Source organism: Rhinichthys klamathensis, unplaced genomic scaffold, assembly GCF_029890125.1.
Source record: "Rhinichthys klamathensis goyatoka isolate OS25496 unplaced genomic scaffold, OSU_Roscu_1.1 h1tg000127l_1, whole genome shotgun sequence".
NCBI classification, from domain to species: domain Eukaryota; kingdom Metazoa; phylum Chordata; class Actinopteri; order Cypriniformes; family Leuciscidae; genus Rhinichthys; species Rhinichthys klamathensis.
Window position 1 is genome coordinate 2,919,557 of NW_026606664.1, and position 23,444 is coordinate 2,943,000.

Sequence of the window (23,444 nt, forward strand, 5' to 3'; positions counted from 1 at the left end):
TGTGTGTGTGTGTGTGTGTGTGTGTGTGTGTGTGTGTGTGTGTGAATGAATGAATGAATGAATGAATGAACGCACAGATACGCACTGTTACAGACGAAATAAAAGAACATTTCTTTGACTAGTTTTGGATAAAGTTTTTCAAATCAACTAAGCATCAAATAAGCTTCAAAATAAAGACATCAAATAAGCTTATGTTTTGTCAATAAACTAATCAACTAAGATGTTTGTTCCAATGCAAGCTATATCAAAATAATGAATCCTCAACTTTGAAATATGTATGATCAAACTAAGACATTTATGGAAAAAGACTATTTTCTTTTCAAGATGTTTCCAACTCTAACTTTGAACTGAAATAAAACCATGTCTATATGGTGAAGGGTGTGTGATAGAAGTGTCCAGAGTATGCACCCTGTATTTTAAAGAAGAACATTTAATTATTTGTGATACATTATTCATTCACAAAGAATTCAGGGACATTATTCATTTACCTAAAGGTTAGAGTTTTCCTCATTTTTTAAATTAAGGCATTAAGATTTTTTATTCCTCTTCTTAGTCAACTTTAGCATGGGTGTTTTCACTTATTCTAAGCAGTGTGTGTGTGTGTGTGTATATACACTACCGTTCAAAAGTTTGGGGTCAGTGAGAATTTTATTTTTATTTTTTGGAGGAAAGAAATCAATACTTTTATTTATCAAGGAATAATTAATTTGATCGAAAGTGACAGTAAAGACATTTATAATGTTACAAAAGTCTTTTGAACTTCCTATTCATCAAAGAATCCTAAAAAAAAAAAAAAACTGTACAACTGACAGACCAACAACTGTTTCAACATTGATAATAATAATAAATGTTTCTTGAGCATCAAATCCTCATATTATACTGATTTGTGAAGGATCATTTGACACTGAAGACACTGACACTGGTGATGCTGAAAATTCAGCTTTGATCACAGGAATAAATTACACTTAACTATATATTCACACAGAAAACAGCTGATTTACACTGGAATAATATTTAATACTATAACCGATTTTTGTTGTATTTTTAATCAAATAAGCGCAGCCATGGTTAGCAGAAGAGAATTCTTTTAAAAGTATTTAAAATCGTACCGACCCCAAACTTTTGAACGGTAGTGTATATATAATTAAAAAGCAATTTTAACCAGAAACCAGTCCTTTGTTGTGTATTTTTGGATTATGTTGTGTTGTAAATAAATCCAAACAATCTAAAAGCCATTCTTTTTTAAATCTCCTCATTCTTTGTGCAAGGCTCCTCATAAGGGCCTGATAGCACCTAATAGGGCCATTATGGGGAGGGTCTTTGTCTTTCTCAGGTGTGAAATACCATACATATTAATGAGAGATCACGCCTCCTCGCATAAAGCTTTCTCACACTAAACACGTCATACACATTATAAAAGACTTTATTGACTTATCTGAATGAGTAGTCAGGATGATTCTCACATAGTTTTGGAGCAAATATTCTAGGCTATGTGATACAATTTTCAAAAGTCTTGTGAATAAATAATCAATATGTGTTTTGTGGCCTTATTTCAGAAACTTTTATTTTTAAGTTTTTCAATAACCATGCATATATAATATTCTCTCAAAAATACAAACATGTACATACATGTTGCTCAAATATTATGGTAGCCCCGTTTGTGCTATATAGAGTGAATTTACACCGTTGCCATTAACATGTTTATAAATAACTGAAAAAAGCACAAATGTCAGTGCATGTCAAAACATCCCAAGGGCCTCAAAAAACCCTTGGTCCCCAGAGGGTTAAAAACCTCTAACTTTTTGTTTTCACTTAAAGGGATAGTTAACCAAATATCATCATCTTCATAATTTACTCACACCCATGATTTTCCAAACCTATGGCAAAAATATTTTAATAAAAAATTAAATAATTTAATCAAATTAAGTAATTAGATTTTATATTTATACACAGTATATTATTTATATTTTGTGTATATATTTTTCTTTAAAAAATATTTCAAATATATTTCAAATTATTACTGTATGCATTTTGTGTCTCCTGAAGCCATATGAAAGCTTTTTGTGAGAGCTACAGAAGAATGGAAAATCATATTTTCAGTTCCAAAGAAAAAAGACAGTTATACGGGTTTGAAACGACATGAGGGTAAATTATGATGAATTTTTATTTTTCAGTGAACTATCCACTAACTCCTTTCAGTGCCTGTTAAACACTGTCAGACGTAGCCTAAAGCCGTCACACACTTCCAACTTTCCCTGTCACCACCTCTATTTCTCCCTTAATTCTCTCTCCCTCTTCTCCCCGATGCAGAAAAACATGACCAACATTTTTTTCCATGGTTTGTTTTTGCTGGTAAACCTTGACCCTTGTGCTCCATGCTACGTGCACTTTCACAAAGCGTTGCTGCTGTCTTTCTGGGACGGGGCAACCGTTGCACAATCCGCAGACTATTAGATAAGGCCAGAGGATATCCTCTCCTTTACAAGCCCAGGAGAGAGAGAGAGAGAGAGAGAGAGAGAGAGAGAGAGAGAGAGAGAGGAGGTGAGAAATCCATTACAGAGAGCTCAAGAAAATGGAAAAGAATGTGTGAGAGACATTTGATTTAAAAAACAAACAAATCGTAAAAACAACATCATCAAGACCATGTGTGCTATTAGATAATGTAAACACGCATTCACGCCTGGGTTCATTTGGTATGTAATTCACTTCACGCCAGAATATCCTGTTTTACTCATTTTGTGATTTCTTAATACACATTCCTGATCAGTGCCTATTATTCTGAGAAAAAACACTCTTTGTAATTCTTTATAAAATTAAACAACATGCTCCAAGTCATGTCAAGTCACCTTTATTTCTATAGCACTTTATACAATGCAGATTGTTTCAATGAAGCAAACAAAATTCAATTCTGCTGTAAAGCAGCTCAAAAAGACAACAGTAAGCAGTCATTATTTAGGTGAAATCAGCTTTGTGTTGATTCAATTCGGTTCAATAACTGTGTAAACTTTAGCAATTATGAAATGTGTTAAATTTAGCTATAAAGCAGCTCTGGAGAAAATAGTGATGTCATCATCCAGCTCAGGATGTGAAACGACATCAAGGCCATCCGTGCTATTAGGTCATGACCGTCATGTAAACAAATAGCAATATTTATATTGTTTTATCTAACTCGCATTCACGTCTGGCTCCATTCTGAAATGTAATGAGCACTTTTCCTTATCCAATCAAATCCTTATACTCATAAAAATCAAGCCCCGCCCCTTTTTATTATTGAATATCCTGTTTTACTCATTCTTGATTTCTTAATCACATTCCTGATCAGTGCAGTTTATTCTCAGAAAAAAAACAACACTTTTCATAATTCTTAATCGAAATTAAATAAGCCCTGCCTCTTTCTCGATAACTTTCCGTCACTGATGACATCACCAAGGCCATGCATGGTTCAATTAGATAATGGCAAGCAAATGGTAATTTAGAAATTAACTCGCGATCAAGTCTGGCCTCACCGCCCTTTTTCTCGTTGAATTTCATGTTTTAAAATCGCATTTTACAGAAGTAAAATGGGTTGCGAACCGTAAAGAAACTAAAAGTTCATTAAAATGTTGTGGGATAGTGACCAAATCACCTAAAATCTTTGTTGAATAAAAAAAGTTTGTTTTTGTCAGTTACCCTGATACAGTATAGGTTTGCTTCTCTTGTGGCCCAGTGTAGTTCCACTCGGCGCTCTTGTTGCTGCGCTGGAGGCTCGTTGAGGTCTCGGCGCTGCTGTGAAAGGCGAACCCTGGCCCCTCCCTACATGTGTGTGTGCGCCGCTAAAGTGGACACAGCTGGGAGTGATTATCCATGTTGAGATATAGAAGCCCTGCCCCTTCCCTCGCCCCTGCCTCCCTATATGAGGCACTCATGGAAATGCCCTCAGTGAACTCCGGGTGCATATGCTCCCTATACTGGAATTCTAGTGACGAAGGCTCCTTCGTTCGTTCACTCTCTCTCCCTCCTCAGCTCCATTGCGTCATCCCTCCGTTTTCCAAGTAATGGTGCGCCTCACTTCTACCCTGTATTATTGTTGTTTCACAGTATGTACAGCTGTGTGGAAACTTTTACTTTTTGCCTTTCTCGCTCTCGACCCTGTAGCCCACTGTCCTCATCGCTTTGTCGTTTTGTAATCTACCTTGACTTCCTGCCACATGCCCTCTAACATACGTCTCCTCTCCTTCTGATTCCTCCCTGAACAAACTCTATCTTACTTCTTCACAATCTCAGGGGCATCTGTGCAGGAATGCTCTCCGGGTCTGCAGTCTTTTAGCTCATGTCAGCACTTTCTCTTGCAATGAGCCATAGATATTACCCTTCCCTCTGTCCCCCTCTCTCTCTCTCTCTCTCTCTCTCTCTCTCTGTTTTTATTATTTATTATTCTGCCCGTCCACATGCTATATGTCTCCTCATCCAGCCAGTCAAGACTAAACTCATTTCTATTGTTGGTTTTATAGCTCGCCAGCCACCGAGCAGAGGAAGTTGTTTAATAGCTAACATCACTTCCACTCAAGTTTCGTCTTGTCACCCCCCCTCTATACATATATATATATATATATATATATATATATATATATATATATATATATATATATAATTTTTTTCATTTTACAGGAGAGAGAATCTGGAGATGTCTTGTATATAATAAAAAAATTTAAGATTCTTTTGTTTTGCATTAATTTACATAATGTGACTCAGTATTGAGTTTGATCCTATGCAGAGTTCTTGTTGGTGTCATATATAGAAGTCGCATTTGTTTATCATCTGAAATGTGCTGCGACTTGTATTCTAAAACGATTTATATAATGCAATTAACATCAAGCAATCAAAACATGCGTTTGTGCTGAATGAGAGAGCTATGTTAGGCCAAGTTTATTAGTAGAACGCATTTCCCATGGTTATAATAAATGTTGTTTATAATGAATACCACTGTAATTTCTGTATACTTAAATTTCTTGTTCTGTTCTGAATACTATTAAACTTAACGGATTTGTTGTGGAGTGAGGGGAAATAAAATACTTGTTTGTAATTTTTGTAATCCTTTTCACTTTATGTACCGGTATTTTACATTATTTTGACTTATAGTCAGGGGCGACTTATATACATATATATATGTATATATTTATACTATATCTAGATATACATATATATCCTTTGTATACATACACATACATTTTTTTTTGGGGGGGGGGGGGAATATATATTTGCTCATTAAAATCTTATCCTACAGTTCTCGCTCTTGCAACTACTGCATTTCTTTTGCAATCTAGTTAGTTCTAATCTAGTCATACTGTATGCAGAGCATTGTAAGATTGTGTCTAACTTGTGATGATTAACCTTGCCATATCAGCAGTTTTTGACAGTATGTGAGAGCAGATCATTATGGGATATGCAGTCCACACTTGACTGCATGTTTTGATTGTGTGGTGTTGAATGGTAGGAAATTCAGGGTCATCTGGTTGTCTGTGGTTGAATCTGAGGCTGATATGGGTTCCTCCAGAAGAACAGCAGCCCGCAGGATGTGTGGCAGGTCCTGGCTCAGTCGTAGTCAGCACAATGAACACAGTAATTGTGGTCTGTCTGCTGAAAGAACTTCTGTCAGCCGCACAAAGAATGTGTTTGACTGCGATACAACCACATATCATACGTAAACACATATAAGATCGTATAATGGTAACTTCTTGGGCATCCTATGCATCTCCCTGTTTATGTGTGTGTGCTGCATCGCACTGTGCCTCTGCCCCACTGTACTGCAGACACTCATGGGACCAGATCCAGATGTGCTCTACCCTCAGTGTCACTCTAAACACTCCCTATTCCCTTTCTCCACTGGGACTGTGTGTGTGTGTGTGTGTGTTACTGTTACTGACAATAAGACTGTCTTTCGTGTAATTTGTCATGTTCATTCCGATAACAGTTTTTCCTTCTCTTTCATTTTGTCTCCTAGGGCACCTTGGCTTCCAGGACAGTTTCGTCACATCAGGTGTCTTCACCGTCTCCGAGCTTGTGCGAGTCTCACAGAGTAAGATCTCCATAACTCCCTGTCCACTGAAAAAAAATCTTATTTCTGTCTTATTTTTCAGTTAAAATATCTGAAAGTCCTTAAAACAAGATAAATTTACTTAAGAAGCAACATTGCAAAAGATATGTTTTCATACAATATCTTTAATACGAGTGTATTTTGTATTAGCTAAGGTGGATTTGTTTTCTTTAAGACAAAATATGGGTCAGTGAGGTTAAAAAAAATCCATAAAAATGCAGTTAATAAATAGAATGACTTGAATACATCCCTTTTATGATTAACGTTTTTAAATTCTGAATTACAATCATTTTTGAAGAAAAAAACAAACATTTTAGTCTTGTGGTGCGACATCCCCCCCCCCCCCCCCCCCCAAAAAAAAAAAGTCTATGATATTTATAAATTAATAATTCATGATACTTATCATCAAACAGATAGATAAAATACATGTGTTGCTTCTCATATAAATGTATCATATACATCAAGATTTCCTGGTATTTTAATTGCAAAACAAGTTTAAAAAAACTCCTTAAATGTCAGTTGTAATTTCACTTTCAGCATTAAAATCAATTGATTGAGTTTTCATATACTGTAGAACCTAAAAACATATCAAGTTATGTTAGTTCATTAGAAATGTTGTGTAAGGGTCACAACCTTTAGCTTGGCATTTTTTAGGGACGTGAGGTTCTGTTTCACCTGTACATGAGGCCAGCCGCAGATTAAAACCACAATATCTGAAGCACCCTTGTTCAAACACCTTAAATTCAGCCCAAAGGTAGGATGAGGCTGGTGATTAACCAGTGTGCTGGAGGAAAGCTTCTCCAGTTTCTCAATGCTGTTTTCTGAACAATGGGCTGAATCCACTGTCCCTCCACTCATTAGAAATCGAAACACCAGCGAAATGCAGCAGTCAGCTGAAAGTGCTTCAATGCAGTGCGGTTCAACAGTACTTGGACTCTCTAAAGTACAAACTAAGTTTTTCTTTTGTGCAGCCTTTTTAAATGTCTCTTTTAAAGTTCATATTTTGTTATCCGAAAATATACCGTACAGTTATGAGGATGCAGTTTTTCGGATGTTAAATATTTTAGTAAAGTGAAGAAAGCTAAAAGGTAAGTATTTTAAGTAATATACAACTTGAGAAAACAATCAAGTCATTCCCAGATTGATAGAGCGATTAAGACAGAATGCAGAAGAACGAAAGCAGGCTTTCCCGAGGAGGCAGGGAGCAAGGAGAGAGGATGGGAAGAGAGTAGAAAACGTGACCTTTAAAAATTGCAGACGTCCACGGTGGAGAGTGACAGAGCGCAGCGCGATCCATACGTGCCTGTCGATACCCGCTAACAATAGCCGATCCAAAGCGCCTGTCAGCACTCGCTGGAGCCTTCTGATCAAAGGTGCATTGATCACACTCCTTCGTGACCTAATCCCGGGCGAAGGAGAGAAGAAGAGGGTGTCATGGGGCCCGGGCAAAGATCCCACCGTGGTCTCACCTCGCAGTCTGCCTTCAAAAACCCTCAAAGTGCCTGCCAACGCAAAGACAGCGTCTGGAGAGAACAAACATTTGGGTGCCACCACATTCTGGCGGCGTGACAGCAGACAGGCGGAAGGAAATGCAGGGGTCAACGTGAGTCCAGCATGCATGTGTGAGGTGGTGCAAACGGATGTGGAGAATGATGAAGGGTATCAGGAGAGAGAGGATGACAGATATTAAAACTCAGCCAGTACTGTGCTGCATCAGAACTCCTGGAGTATGATGGTAACAAGATTAAGGAATATGCATAATTGATCCAGCTCTGCAGAGAGATTGGCTTTTATCCTAACATCTGTGACACACTGAGAAGAAAAGCAAATGCTGGGTGGCATATGCTGGATGTTCAATTCAAATCAAAGGGTTCTGCTCTCTTTTTCCCCCAATTCTCTTTATTCACCTCTCCTCTACACAGTCCAGTGGCTTTTAGTTGGCAGGGGGTTGCCAATGTTGGCTTAAAGAGCATATTACTCTTGAGCCCCACAGGAAGAATTTAGTTAAGTGCCATTCAAAAAAATTCAACACGGGTAATGCATTCTGAGAAATGCACCACAAAGTTGTCAGACAGACAGACAGACAGATAGACAGACAGACAGACAGACAGATAGATAGATAGATAGATAGATAGATAGATAGATAGATAGATAGATAGATAGATAGATAGATAGATAGATAGATAGATAGATAGATACCAGAATGCATCACCTTTTTTGAATTTCATTAAATTCTATAAATCCCCTTCCTGTCATTTCTATTATAATTCCAATTCAAGTTTCTGTGGGCCGTGGCCAATTCATTTCAATTCATGATTTGAAAGGAAGCCAGTTCTTCAATTCCGGATTTTACAGTAATTCACAACAATAGTCCACAAGTCACCTCTTGAAATTCTTAAAAACTCCACCCTCTGCGAAATGGCGGGAGAGTTGACTGTCTCACCCTCCTGCATCAACCTCTTTCCTTCTTTAATGGGCAATACCATCTAAGAAGTTCAGCAGTCAGCAAAGCCCACAGTTAGCATAAGTCCTCTAACAGGATTGCTCCCGATGGAGTGGCTGTGAATTAAAGTGCTGTATGCATGCACACTCATGACTTTGGTCGCTTCTTGCGGAAGGCACAGAGATGATGCTGTTGATTGAAGTGAAGAGGGTAAGTGCACCAGATTGGAAGATGGGTAGAAGAGGTGTACTGAAGTGGCGTATGAATTGCCCAGAGGAGCTCCGTCAGGGCTTCTGTGTGGGAACGTCTGGCAGATTTATTTAAGCGAATGGGGAAGGGGTTGAGTGCAGGCTCGTGCCCGTTCGGAAGATGAAAGGTCGTGATATTGAATGGACAACGGGCTGCCTTAGCTCTTCCCTGACTATACACTATGACCTTGGCTTTGTGCACCCATTACACAATTCAGTGGCAGCCCAATCGAATCTGCTTCTGTCGATCAATATCCTATTAAAGCACCACACAAAAAAGGAGAGGAAGGGAACGAGAGAGAGAAGGAGGGGCGGTCGGGAGTAGGCAGAGTGAAATGAAAGTCTCCATAAAGTTAGCCGCTACAGCTACGTTTTTTGTAAATGGAACTCCACATAATTGGCCAGTCGATACCAAGCTGGGGTAATTTCGGAGATTGGGTCCACCTTTCCATATCCTCCTCCCTCCCCCTGCTCCTCCTTCATCAGCTATTCCCTTCTACTTTCTTGAGTCTTACAGTGTCTGTGTTCTTAAACGTTCCCAGAAAGAGCCTCTATTACTTAGAGTTTGTTTTTTTCCCTACAGCTGGCCTCTGTATGAAGTCAGACACTGTCACTTCACAGCTTGGCACACCGTCAAGCTCAGGTGAGCAAGAGGACTTGTATGTTAGCCAATTTTACTGTTGCTGCCGCCCACTCATAGCCTCTCTAGAGGAGATTGCGAGGGCTACAGAAAGAGACAGGAGAATGATACAGGATTAGGATGAGGTTATTGTTATTAGTGTGCCTGCAAGAGACTCGCAGAAATGTTGGCAAGCAACAAGGCAGTGTGGTCCAGGGGCAGGGACACCTGGAAATCCCTGGGCGAAGGCCGGGCGCTGGCACGCACCATTAAGCCATATGACCGAACAGGGGGAGCGGATGAATTATGGAGTAGGAGAGGGGCCGCCGCGGCAAAGACACTGCCGAGCAGCACCGGTGGGGATACGCCCACCAGTCTTGTCAGCACTGTGCCAACACTGGGCCAAAGCCTGCCAGTGGGCAGTGCCATCTGCAGTGAAATACACACACAGGGATTGAATCTTATAAACGCTAGCTTGCCGCGAGTCGTCCTACATTTTCACATTAATAAAGATGGATAAGGATAAAGATGATCATTGATGTACTTTAAAAGAACTATGAACAATCCCTTTAAGTGACATGATGTGCACAATGGTCATAGCACATAGCTTACTCTTTGCAGGTGTCAATCTAGCAACCTGCTGATTATTAGTCCTTTTCTTCAGAGTGTTTTTAACAGGAGTAGTAATATGCTGAGTCCAGGACTACATTCTCTTCTACTTCTTAACCTCCCTCAACTGGACACCGACCTGCAGACTCCAACAGTGAGGTTCCTGCTGCTTTCTTTCCTCATTTGATTTGATGGGAAACTATACGGTGAAGGTGTAAGGTCTAGCCCCATGCGGACCTTCTTCTCCAGACTGAGAACTCTGAACCTATGCTGTAGGTCTATATCCACACAGGAGCTGAACCAGCAGAAAACCCCACTGAAGACCTGTCAAAGCTCACCAACTTCAGACCAGCTCTAGATGAGACCCCATCACGCTACAGTCCTCTCGCTCAATAAAGCAATGAGGAGTAAGGCGGAGGCAAGACGGGGTGAACAGACGTCCAGGGTTTTTGAAGTTGATTGCTACTGCCTTTGTTGTCAAATGCTTCAATTTGAAAATCCGGCCTGAACAAAAGCCGATTTTTTTTCTCTCTCTTTCTCTTCCTCCTCCCCCTGCTCTTTACAAATGAATAGCCTCCCCAGCTTTTGTAGATGCTTTAGCGGCCAGTGTTTGGGTGGAGGGGAGGAGTATGTCTGTTTGTTGTGTGTATGTTAAGAGGGATTTTCAACTCTTGAGACAAGAGACTACACCAAAAAACCTCTGCCACGTCCAGTAGACTCGGTCACTTTGCTGTCCCGACAACAAACTTCCTGTAGCTTGCCGGCCTTTGGTCTGAAACCTTTTTGCCTGGTTCTCTTTTACCACAGGTTTACCTTTCTATCTATAAAACTTACTACATGTTTAAGTAGGTATGCATGATATATCTGTAACATATCTGTAAAAATTGGAGATATTTAATTTCATCATATTGTTGGATATTGAAAATGTAAAAAAGAATTGTAATTTTTTTTTTACTGTCATCTAACAAAGTAAATCCAGAATCCTCATCCTCATAAATCCTCATTAATCATTTGTACCTTTGTGGACATCCACCAAGCGAGTTTTTGTCAGGTTTAGCTAACTTGTGTGGCCGATTATTTATTTATTCTTGTCCCCAATGCATAGCTAAGTAAAGCCACACACTGCACTGCCATTCCTCTGCACTAAGTAAATAGAATAGATTGAAACATTTTGCTAATGTACTTTGCGCCCAGCAACTTGAAAGGTAAAGCAGTAAAGATCAGAGAGAGAGAGAACAGAAGGGAAAGCAGAGAAGAGAGAGAGATCAATGCCGGCCTGATAGCCACAGGCTTCATTTGGAATCCTCCAAGCGAAAGCACTTGATAAAGCCTTTAAGAGGTAGAGACTGCGGATTACCTTTATGATTGATTTCCATTCCAGTCAGACAGACTGCAGTGTGGTCATTTTTCTACCCAAACTGCAGCAGCAGGGCCGGCCGCTCTCGGCGCGATGGTGCGTTTGTGTGTGTGAGTGTGTGTGTGCGTTAAGGGCCGGCTGAGTTACTGCAGCCCAGTGCCCAGGTTAGCTCTCACACAAATTACTTCACATCCTACTATTAGCCATGCAAATGCAGCCGGCTTTACTGCTCATCATAAATAATCTGAGAGCCACCACTTCTATTAGAGCAAAGGACCGCCCAACCCCCCTCCAAAAAAAAAAGTTAACATAAAGAGATGACTCAGAAATAATAGCACTTCCTTTCTCACTTCCTACGTATCCAACTTTTAGCTTGTTGGCCAGTGCACCGGCTCTCTCTCCCTCCCTTGGTCCAACTTGCCCCTTTAGCTGTGTCCTCTTCCAATGTTAATTAGGCAGCCCATTACCGTGTCTATCACAGTCTTCCACGCTGTCGTCCGCCTGACTCTCCCCCCAACCCCCCCACACACACACACATATACATACATCTCTCTCTCTCTACGGCTGGGCCAGGCCTATTAGGTATGCAGGACCAGGGCCGCTCTCTTACACATTCGTGCTGTCCTCATCAAAAAATTGTGGTCTCAGTCACCATGAATATAAAGAGGCATCACGGCTTTATGTACTGTATGACAAAGGCGTTTGATAGAGCGCTGCTCACCGATGACCTACAGAAAGGGGCACAGGATATTTGCAGCTTGTGGCGACTTGTTCTGGGAGGAAAGTTTTGTAACTAGTACTAGTTAAATAATGTGAGAAAAGGTGTGTTAACATTCTTTAAAAAAATATCTATCGTTGTGTCTGTCTATATCCATCTATCTATCTATCTATCTATCTATGGTTCTATCTATCTTTATATTGGTGTGTCTGTCTTTCTGCTTATCTATCTATCGTTCTATCGTTCTATTTATCTGTTCTCCTATTGTTGTGTCTGTCTGTATATATATATATATATATATATATATATATGTCTATCTATTTATGGTTCTATCCATCATTCGTAACATCATTCTGCTGGTCGGTCTATCTATCTATCTATCTATCTATCTATCTATCTATCTATCTATCTATCTATCTATCTATCTATCTATCTATCTATCTATCTATCTATCTATCTATCTATCTATCTATCTATCTATCTATCTATCTATCTATCTATCTATCTGTCTGTCTGTCTGTCTGTCTGTCTGTCTGTCTGTCTGTCTGTCTACCTATCTATCTTTTTAAGTTTAAAAAAAAGAATGTGTTTTGTATGAGCTAAATCAGCAAAGTTTATGATACTGTTGTTGTCAGGTTTTATTGTTGATGTGTAATTGAAATGTAAGCTTGTCGTACAGCCAAGATGGCTACTGAGTGAACCAACTTGCACCAAAAAGGACTTTATTTTTTACTTTTGACGAGGAAATGAAGATGAAAAGCATAAAAATGTGATGCTTCAGATTGTTTTTGTTCACAGTTATTGACTTTTGTTCTCTTTCTTTGTGTGTGGCAGCGCCCATTGCAGCAGGGACGGGGCCCAACTTCTCGTTGGCTGACTTGGACAGCTCTTCCTACTACAGTATGAGCCCTGGGGCCATGAGGCGCCCCCTACCCAGCACTTCTTCTAGCAGGTACACACTCAAAAGACACGCACACACTCTCACTCCTTCACTCTGAGTCTTAATTAATCAGCCGAGGCAGAGATTGATGTGTTGGCTGAGCGTTCGAAGAGGCTGCAGGAGTCTGAGCTACACAAGCTTCCAGCATATGTGTGTCCACCTGGAACCTTCTCCCCCCACCACCCGCTCAGCCTACAGGCCAGTCATGCACACACACACACACACAGACACTGGTACCCAATGTAAAACCGTACTACGTGGCACCCCCGCACACGGGATGTGTAGACAGATGCGGGCTGTGTTTGGACACGTGTGTGTGCACAGCTGAAACGCAGCGAATAAACGGTCACTGTGATTTCACTTATGGGCAAATTTCGCTGTCACTTTAACATAACGCAGCATACCTAAAATCAACACAAACGTACAAAAACATTTGTGCTAATATGTAACATGCACATTTGAAAATACAACAATCATTATGTGTATGTTCATTTTAGCCATCTCCATGAAGTACATTTGTTGAAAATGATAGAATGCACTCATCAGTAAGTGGACGTTACAGTGTTTTTGGGCATCATAAGTGCCTTTGATGCACAAAAATGTAGTTTAGAGCACTAACTTGCAGGCTTTTGAGCCCATGTGTGCACTCTCACATGCATCTGTGTGTACGTTTGTGCGTCTGCCCACATGCTTCAGTGGCCTCTTCAGCCAGGCCTGCCAAAGCAAACATCTGGAATAAGGACCCTGTGTGTGGCTGCATGCTAGAAACTAATTAAGCGATTATGAGTGAAAAACACCAGTAGGCCTTACATTAACAAATAAATGTCAGAGCTCAACTTACAGCAGATAACTCACACACACATGACCACCAGCCTCCAGTGATTCTCACTTCTTGTGCGTGTGTGTGAAAATAAGCTTGCACATATGTCTCTGCTGTCCATTTTCTTGGCCTGAATAAATATATTCTATACTAATTATATCTATTCTAAACAAAATTTATTTATTTATTTGACACATTTCATGATTTATTTTGAAAACTGTTCCAAATTAACAAATATATTTATTAATAGATAATATTAATAATTTATTTTTATATAATTTTCAAATTGAAATACATTATTTTTATATATATATATGTCAATATACATTTCATGAAATATTACAATATTGAAATGCATTTGTGTCAATAAATTAATTAATTAATACATTAAAAATCAAATAATTGGTCAATGATTTATTTCTATTTTGTATGCTTTATTTATTTTGCTTATTTTATATTTGTATTTATAGATTATACTTATTGACATGTTCATTTATTTTCCTATTTTTTATAATTTTATTTATTGAAAAAAAAAAACATTTTAACATATTGATCTTTTTAATAAAATATGTATTATTTACAGCATAGTGTGGGCGAGGTAAAAATCATATTAATAAATAATATCATAACACTTCATTTATCCAATCACATCCTAATGGGTGAAATCAAGCCCCGGCCCTAAAACACAGCACATAGAAACATTTAATGCTTTCTGGATGCTTTTTAATGTTGCCTATATCAGAATGAAATGTATTTGATTTTATTTATCCACTCTCTTGTCTTGTCTCTTTTTTTGTCGCACAGTTCTGCAAAGCGTATCAAATGCATGGAGGATGAGGTGGACAGTCCGGGAGAGGAGTCCTACTACCCAGGTCAGGGACGCTCGCCTGGCAGCGGCAGCCAAGCCAGCAGCTGGCATGAAGTGGAGCCAGGTAACCATCCACCCTGAAAGCCAGACTCTCACACACACACACACATATTCACACTCTCACACTGTGGGGTTGCGGCTGGAGAGCGAGCGATCGTGTGTGTGTTTGTGCATCCTGTGGGGTATGCTGGTTGTGGGACGGCAACAGCTGTGTGGGGATTATTTCTGTTCTTCTTCTTCTTTTTTGTGGGGGAGGGGTTTCAGCATCTCTGATCCGTCTCTCTGGGTATGACATTTCGGAGATGGCACCCTAAAACTCAAGTGGCACCTCATTTGTTTTTCTTTTTTTAAAGATTTACAGCGTCTGCCCCCCTCAGTCCATCTCAGAAGTTAACCATAGATGGCTTGTAGATGCAGACTCATTTAACTTCATACCCATGTCTACTAATAATGCTAACAATGTATGAAGGGTCCCGTAAGACAGCGTATGTGTGTGGGTTTGAATGTTGAGTGCTGATTCATCTTGGACCACGTGCGTGTATCCTGTGAACTCATTGCCACAGAGCAGAGGACTGTAAATCTGTCCTGCTCCAAAGCGTCTTCAATCAAGTCTCGCTCTCCCTCCATATTAGAAATAGACACCGCATAGTGGACAGAGATAGAGCGAAAACATGCGTCACATATTATAGCCAGGTCAGGACAGAGCTAAAGCAGGGTATTAGAGGGCATGGTTGTTATTAAGAGAATCATTCAAGAAATTGAATGATTCTGATTCCAATTCCACGTAAAGATTCTAGTTCGTTAATGACTCATTTATTGATTCTTTTGGTACTTTTGCAGTACTAGTTCTCGAGCCGAACACGGCGAAAGTAATGACTTACGATTCTCTGGGTCAAAAGGTAATTTGTTAGTTATATACACTGATTTAAACTGAGGACTCACAAGCAGCCCCAGAAGTTTTTCACACTTTCCGCACAGATTTTTAGAGGAAATCTGGGAAATTATAGCATAGTATGAAATTATATAGTATAGAATATTTTTGTATTTAATAAATATATTATTACACAAATAAAATACATAATAAATTATAATAAAATATGATATTAATATAAGATAATACATCTTAAATTAATATTATTATATTTTATACTACTTATTATTTATTATATTTTATATTAATAATATATTTATATATTTTAAGTATACATAAATATATTTCACCTCTTACTGATTTATATATTAAACATTTTACAATATTTATTATTATTATTTTTATATAAATAATAATTAAGCTCATCTTTAGCTTCTGCACACGCAGCTCAAACATCAATTCACGACATTAATGAGGATGATTGGGACTGTCATATTACATAACATTATAATAAGAACACTATTGTAATAAAACGTTGTGAATTCTTTGCGTTTAGTTGCCCTGTAGACGTATTTTGTATAAGAATACAGTCAGACAGTGAAGGAAGTCAGGAAGATCCAGAGAAGGAAACCATAAGACAATGTCATGTGTGTGCACGCGTGCGTGCGTGTGTGTGTGTGTGTGTGTGGCTGTCTGGCAGGTTCTGGACGCATCATATCTGACATGAATGGTTGAACTGCTAAGGTATTGCACATTTGCTTCTACACCTCTTATTCACCCTGCCTTTTTTTTGTTCTTTTGTCCCTCCTTGTTTCTTTCTCCTCCTTCCTTGTCTTTCAAAGCTGGATATAAACTGCGTGGCTCGCTAGCTAGTTCGTTCATCTCAAGACAAGGTAAAACTACATCAATGTTGTCACCCTTCCACACCTCACCTTCCTTCCCCACCAAAAAAAGGAGCTCGTCCATTGTGCCGTCTAGTTTTGTCGTCGTCGTTGTTGTTTCGTACCTTATTTTTTTTGGTGTTGTTCAATTCAGATGACCCCCCCCCAGCTTTCCCCCTCACAGCCATATCTACTGCAAAAAAAGGAAAAGAAAAAATCTGAAGAATGTTTTTGTCCCCCTGAAATGACATGCACCCCCTGCCTCATGATATACCTATGATTTGTATTTGTGCATGATGTCATCCACATCCATAAATGGTGCATCTGGAAATGTTTGCGTTAAAGTGACGTGTCTTTGTGTTTTTGAGGACGCGATGTCTGAAGAAGTTATAATTATATTAGGGATGTGCAAAACTATGTATTTTCAAAACTAGTCGGGCGGAAGTCTATTTTTTATATAATAAATTAAAAGACCCAGCTTTTTGGAGTTGTTTCTGTACTGACAGTCTAGTACAATAAAACTTGATCTGCAAAGTTGTCTCTCTAAATCCATCCTCATTAAACCAGTAATGCTGTATATTTAAGGTAAAAAGTATAAGAAAAAAATCTAGATTAACTCACTCAAGTCAACCTCCCTAACCGACTACTTGGTTATTGGACGTTTAGTTGACTAGTCCACATTTCTGACACATCCCTAACATATTTAAATGTGAAATAAGATGATACAAATGGGGAATTTGGAGGGGTGCTATTGATTTAGAGCTGTGTCTGACTATTAAGTGCTTTTCACAGTTGCTTCTGCACCAAGCAAGTGAGAGTCTGTTCCAATGTGTGTTTGCTCGAATGTGAGAGGGAATGTGTGAGTAAACTAAGAGGGTGAGAGAAAAAGTGAGTGTGATTTGACCTCCGGATCACTCGCTCGTCCATGACAGGATCACATTTCTCGTCCAATCAGCCGCTTGCATCCATTTTTCAGCCGTGGTGTCAAACATCAAAAAGACTGTGACATCTTGAGCTCTTGTTATGCCTGCCATCTGTTTGATTTGTATTCCTTTCCATGAATTTACACCGAGTGTGTTGGTTGTGTGTTTGTGTTTATGTATGTGTGTGCGGGCCTCTCCTATCTTTATTTGATAGCGGAGAACTTCGCTATGTGTTTAAAATTAGCCAGCCTTTCGAAAGTATGTCCGCGGCAGCAGCATGCTTGTCATTGCTCAGGTAGCGGGTGTCAGGTGATAGGGCGGTGTAGAGACCACGGGGTGACGTCTACCCGTCATTCTTCTCGTGTCAGCGCAGTCATAGTCCTTGCCACCTACTCAAAAACTAAACCTAAGAAATTACAAATGATTTTATATAATTTAATAATAACATTTTTAATTATATAAAAAGTTTATATAATTTAAATAAATAATTGATATATTTTTTTGTTGCTGAAAATGATCAAAGTAGTATCAAATGTGTATTTAATTAAATGAAAAGCTATATATATATTATATATATATAATATATAATATATGTGTTATACTGAAATTTTAAAAATGTGACGAGACCAGCATTTCCCTCTAGCATTTTGAGCGCTGTTGAACAGATTCTTAAACACCTCTGACACGCTCAACATATATGTCTCTGATTGGCCATTGTATTCACACACGTAACATATATGTCTCTGATTGGCCATTGTATTCACACACTTAACATATATGTCTCTTGATTGGCCATTGTATTCACACACTCAACATATATCTGTGATTGGCTACAATGATCAGCGCTTCAAAACATGTTGTAAATAGACATATTTGACGCTATTCACTGAGCTACATGAAAAAAAATATAGATATTAAATATTAATTTAATATAAAGATACACACGGGAGCATTTGAAAGCAGGCATCTATCGGTGGATATATTAGGGATCCGCTGATAGACACCTGTTTTCAAATGCTCCCGTCTGTATCTGTATATTAAATTAATATTTAAAAATCTGTATTTTTTTTTTATTGTAGCTAGATATTTAATATCTCTCTCTATATATATATATATATACACTACCGTTCAAAAGTTTGGGGTCAGTGAGAATTTTATTTTTATTTTTTGGAGGAAAGAAATCAATACTTTTATTTATCAAGGACAGTAAAGACATTTATAATGTTACAAAAGATTCTATTTCAAACAAATGCTGTTCTTTTGAACTTCCTATTCATCAAAGAATCCTAAAAAAAAAAAAAAAACTGTACAACTGACAGACCAACAACTGTTTCAACATTGATAATAATAATAGTTTCTTGAGCATCAAATCCTCATATTATACTGATTTGAGAAGGATCATTTGACACTGAAGACACTGACACTGGTGATGCTGAAAATTCAGCTTTGATCACAGGAATAAATTACACTTTACTATATATTCACACAGTAAACAGCTGATTTACACTGGAATAATATTTAATACTATAACTGATTTTTGTTGTATTTTTAATCAAATAAGCGCAGCCATGGTTAGCAGAAGAGAATTCTTTTAAAAGTATTTTAAAATCGTACCGACCCCAAACTTTTGAACGGTATATGTGTATATATATATATTTAATTTAAATATTTTTCACAAATTTTGATCTATGTATATTTAAAATGTTTTCACGTTTAATTAAATATATATTTATTAAACATTTATTAGATATTACATATTTACATAACATGTTGTATGTACATTAAAAAAAAATATGTACAAATTATATTACATATTAAATGTTATAAATTAAACTTAATAATACATTATTTAAAAACTATATTACATTATTATATTATTATCTCGTGTGTTGAGACTAGTTTGGGCAGATACACTGCCGACTACAGTTGGGCCAGCGCTGATTGATGTGCCGGAGGGGACGGTGAGCGCTATAGGACGAGAGCGATGGAGAGCAGCAGAGAGACGCACTCGATACAGAATTGCCTCCTCGCCCGTCTGGGTTCTGTCAATTTGTCAGCCGGGAGGAAGGGAGAAAAGCAGGGAAGAGGAGAATCGGGCCAGGACCGGTACCAGCGTGTAATAACGCCTCGGAAGGGAAAGTGCTGACTACAGCTGGGCTTTGATTCCAACTGACAGAACCTTTTCAAGTGTTCATTACTCACTCCGAGACATCAGGCCCAGTCCACCGCAAGCACAGACACTTACACACACACAATCAAAGAGAACTGTCCACCAACCCACAGGTTTCATTCTGTTTTCTCTTTGGACTTCCCCACTCTACAGGCACCAAAATATCCCCTTAAGAACTTTGCCAGAGCTCAATCGAAGAACACAGCTTCCTACATGCTGTGTAGCTGATCCAAATGTGGCCATCAGTTGGTCCAGTAGCTGATGGACCTTGTTTTGACCTGCTAAGCCATGTTGGTCAGGCTTGTTAGATTTGGTTGACCACCTTAGACCAGCAACAAACCAGCTTCTAGGGCTATTATCGTAATTGAAACGCTGAGTTGTTCATGAAAACATGAATCAGACATGTTCCTTTTTCCAAAACTGGTGGCCAGCAACACGTCATCTCAGAGTTGTCAAAAGCAGTGCTAACAGTTCTTGCGCGACAAGCTACCTGCTGATGATGCTGAATTTAGCGTTAAACATCTCAAACTTACACCAAACCACATTAATTAGACACGGCCCTTTTCCCAAAACCCCGCCCTACAGCAAAGTATAGTATAATTGAGTATAATGCCAGTGACATTACAATGACAGATGCAGTAGGAGGGCATCAACATGTCATCAAAAGCAATGCTAACAAAATAGGATTCTCGCACAACAAGCTAACTGCTAATGAAGTCGGATTTGGTGCTAAACTTGAACAGGTCGCTTCAACTGCTCTGTGAACACGCAAAATGATTGATAGGAAATCAAAACGACTTTGGATAAGCGAAATATAGATTAGTCAGTAAATAAGATATCCAAAGTGTTGATGTACTTAAGAAATAGCATTAGCAATAGCTAATGTTCTTCTGATTCTCTGCAGTGGCCTGTGAAAGTGTGTGCTTGTATATATGTGTGATTCTCATCCTTTTATCCCTCGCTCCATTCCCTTTTCCACCACTTTCTGTATGTTTATTCTATCAAAGTCTCTTTCGTCTGTGTCATGGTCTCGGGTGAGTTGTGTTTTGGTTACATTGGGCTTCACGTACATTTGAAGAGTCTGTCCCAATGACACTGTATGTTTCCACTCCGCTCTGTCTTCCACCGCTGTCAGCGTACTCATTGAAATTGATCTTTTGAAGCATTCTGCACTGAATGTGTGAGTGTGAGGAGAAAATGAGAACAGCTGAATGGGGAATTTTGTATGTGTTTGATGAATGAAGACTGGAAAATATTGGTAAGCTGTGCTAAATGTCCTTGATGGCTTCCTTTAAATTTTTTACCTTATTCGTATTCAAGTAGCGATCATCTCTTCCTGGTTTCATTGACCTCTTAGATGACCTTTCCATGAGCTCAAGTTACCCATTTAAGTTTCAAAGGGGTTTAAGCCCATCACTAACGTATCATTGATGCTGGGAAGAGATGCTTTCTTTCTTTTTTATCTTGTGTTCTCTCTCTTTCTTGCGCCTGAAAGGGGAAGGAGTCTGCGAGGGCTGGAGAAACCAAGGATGACTTCTAATCACTTACATACACACAGATATGCACCAAAACACTTGCAGTTTACCTCCCCATATCTAAAAACAAGTCAAAAATCAGAAAACGACAACTTACCGCGGCAATACAACTTGATCTGTGTGTTTATAATTTATGATATTAATATTATTATTATTTATTGCACTCAAAATATTATTATTTATTGATATTAACATTAATATACATATTTGGGATAATCTGTGATGCAATATATTTATTATTATTGTCCATATTAATAACAATAATAATAAAATTGCATAACAGAACATGCTAAATAAAAATATAGTATTGATATTAATAATAACTGGTTTTGAACGTCTGTCCTACAAATCTTGTTTTTTTGTTAATCTTTCACATTTTATTTTTGATATATATTTTTCATTTAGAAAGTGTAAGTGTAAATCTTGTGGCCACTACTAGCAAGTGAATCAGCACTGAAGATAAAAAATTTGAACCACTCGCTAAACATTTGACCGTAACAATTCGAATTTTTGCAATTGCCGTTCTTAAAACTTTTAAAAATGTAAATGGCTGTAGTCTGCCTCTTTGCGGCATCAAATACACTGCATAAACAAATGGTATATAAGATGTAAAATCACTCTAGATAGACTAATTTAACCATAATTGGCTTATAACAGGTCTCTGTATTGGGTTGTGTCTGTGGGGGCGTCCCGTACACCAGTGCTGTAATGTAACGAGAACATGTGGACAGCGCGAGGAGAGTGGAGGCTGCCGGCTAAAAACATTAATACAACTTAAACCACACATGATTGAATTGCACTAGTTTAAGTCATTTGCTAGCGTCTGGATGAACTTGTTCCTCTGGGGGATGGTGGGGGTGTGAGTGGACTGCTCTCGGGGAAAAATAAGACATAAGACCAGCGCTTATATCCTGTCCCAGTGTAGAAGAATGGACTAAACACTTTGACTGGGTGACAAATGGGCCAGTGGTGCCTCCTAATTGCCCCTTCTATTTGCAGTTCATTCTTATCAATTTGCATTTCTAACCTCAAGTGGCTAATCGGCCATGGGTTTCCCTCACGTCTGTCTATTTTTACCCCAAAGCGAGAGGTAGAGTGAAGCGCGGTAGTATGGGAGCGCTAATGCCGGAGGGAGGAGTTGAACTAACGTGGCTGAGCATGCACTAACAGACTTCAGTCATTCTCAGTTAGCTCATGTTAGCCTGTGCGTCTGAACTGTTGCTCGCATTAACCCCTGCCAAAGCAAGGCTGCCTGCCAGACTGTGAATGTGAATGCTGTGTGCTTTGCATCCTTAACTCCTTTTCCCTCCGTGTCTGTTCAGCTTTCTCTTTCTTTTTCTCCACCACATCCTGTTTCACTCATTGCTACGTCATTTCATCCCGCTAGCCCATGGGTAAGATGCATAAGATACTTTAAATACGGCCTTTTGATTTTGTATTTTCAGGCGCCATTTTTACCATTAACAACTAACCTCACAGTCATTGTATATCAGCAATACCTCACCGGAACTAATTTGACCCAACTGTTTAGTAATTGGGAGATGGGAAAAAATATTCCTTTAAAGAAATATTATGGGTTCAAAGCTACGGCCAGCTACGCAGCCCCTAAGGGCACATGGTGATAAACAAAGAAGATAGGTGGGAAAAATTTAGTTCAATGCAAAAGTTTTGCATTCTACTGAATAACTTTCCATTCACTCGCAAAACATTTGTGTTCTCTCGCAAAAGTACTGCGTTCCCCTTAGAAACTTTTCATTCACTTACAGAAGCATTGAAATATGTTTTTTATTATTATTATGGTTTCTGGGAGGAACACAATTAGATTTGTGAGCGAGTGCAAAATTTCTTGGGGGAATGCAAAAGTTTTGCAACTAGAAGCAAGGTTTTTTAGGCGAATATAAGGGGGGGGGGGGTGGCAAGCAAACGCAAAGTTTCTTGGTGGAAACGTAAAGTTTCTTGGGGAAAGCAAAAGTTTTGTCAACAAACGTAAAGTTTATCGGGAATGCAAAAGTTTTGTGAGCAAACGTAAAGTTTATTAGGAGCGTAAAAGTTTTGTGAGCAAACTTTACGTTTATCGGGAACGCAAATGTTTTGTGAGCAAACGTAAAGTTTATCGGGAAGGCAAAAGTTTTGTGAGCAAACGTAAAGTTTATCGGGAACTCAAAAGTTTTGTAAGCAAACGTAAAGTTTATCGGGAACGCAAACTTTTTGTGAGCAAACGTAAAGTTTATCGGGAACGCAAATGTTTTGTGAGCAAACGTAAAGTTTATCGGGACTCAAAAGTTTTGTAAGCAAACGTAAAGTTTATTGGGAACGCAAAAGTTTTGTGAGCAAACGTAAAGTTTATCGGGAACTCAAAAGTTTTGTGA

The 23,444-nt window shown here is 38.7% G+C and overlaps 1 protein-coding gene across 8 annotated transcripts in view; it reads left to right on the top strand.

Moving 5' to 3' along the window:
• Positions 1-23,444, top strand: part of nfia (nuclear factor I/A) — a 154,221-nt gene that overhangs the window by 109,272 nt on the left and 21,505 nt on the right. For 6 of the 8 annotated variants that reach the window (XM_056256530.1, XM_056256528.1, XM_056256529.1 and 3 more), the window contains 4 exons: positions 5,981-6,055; positions 12,902-13,019; positions 14,632-14,759; positions 16,409-16,459. In XM_056256530.1, coding sequence (XP_056112505.1) covers positions 5,981-6,055; positions 12,902-13,019; positions 14,632-14,759; positions 16,409-16,459 — 372 coding nt within the window. The remainder of the gene's footprint in view (positions 1-5,980; positions 6,056-12,901; positions 13,020-14,631; positions 14,760-16,408; positions 16,460-23,444) is intronic. The other 2 variants (XM_056256531.1, XM_056256534.1) reach the window with 1 other exon arrangement.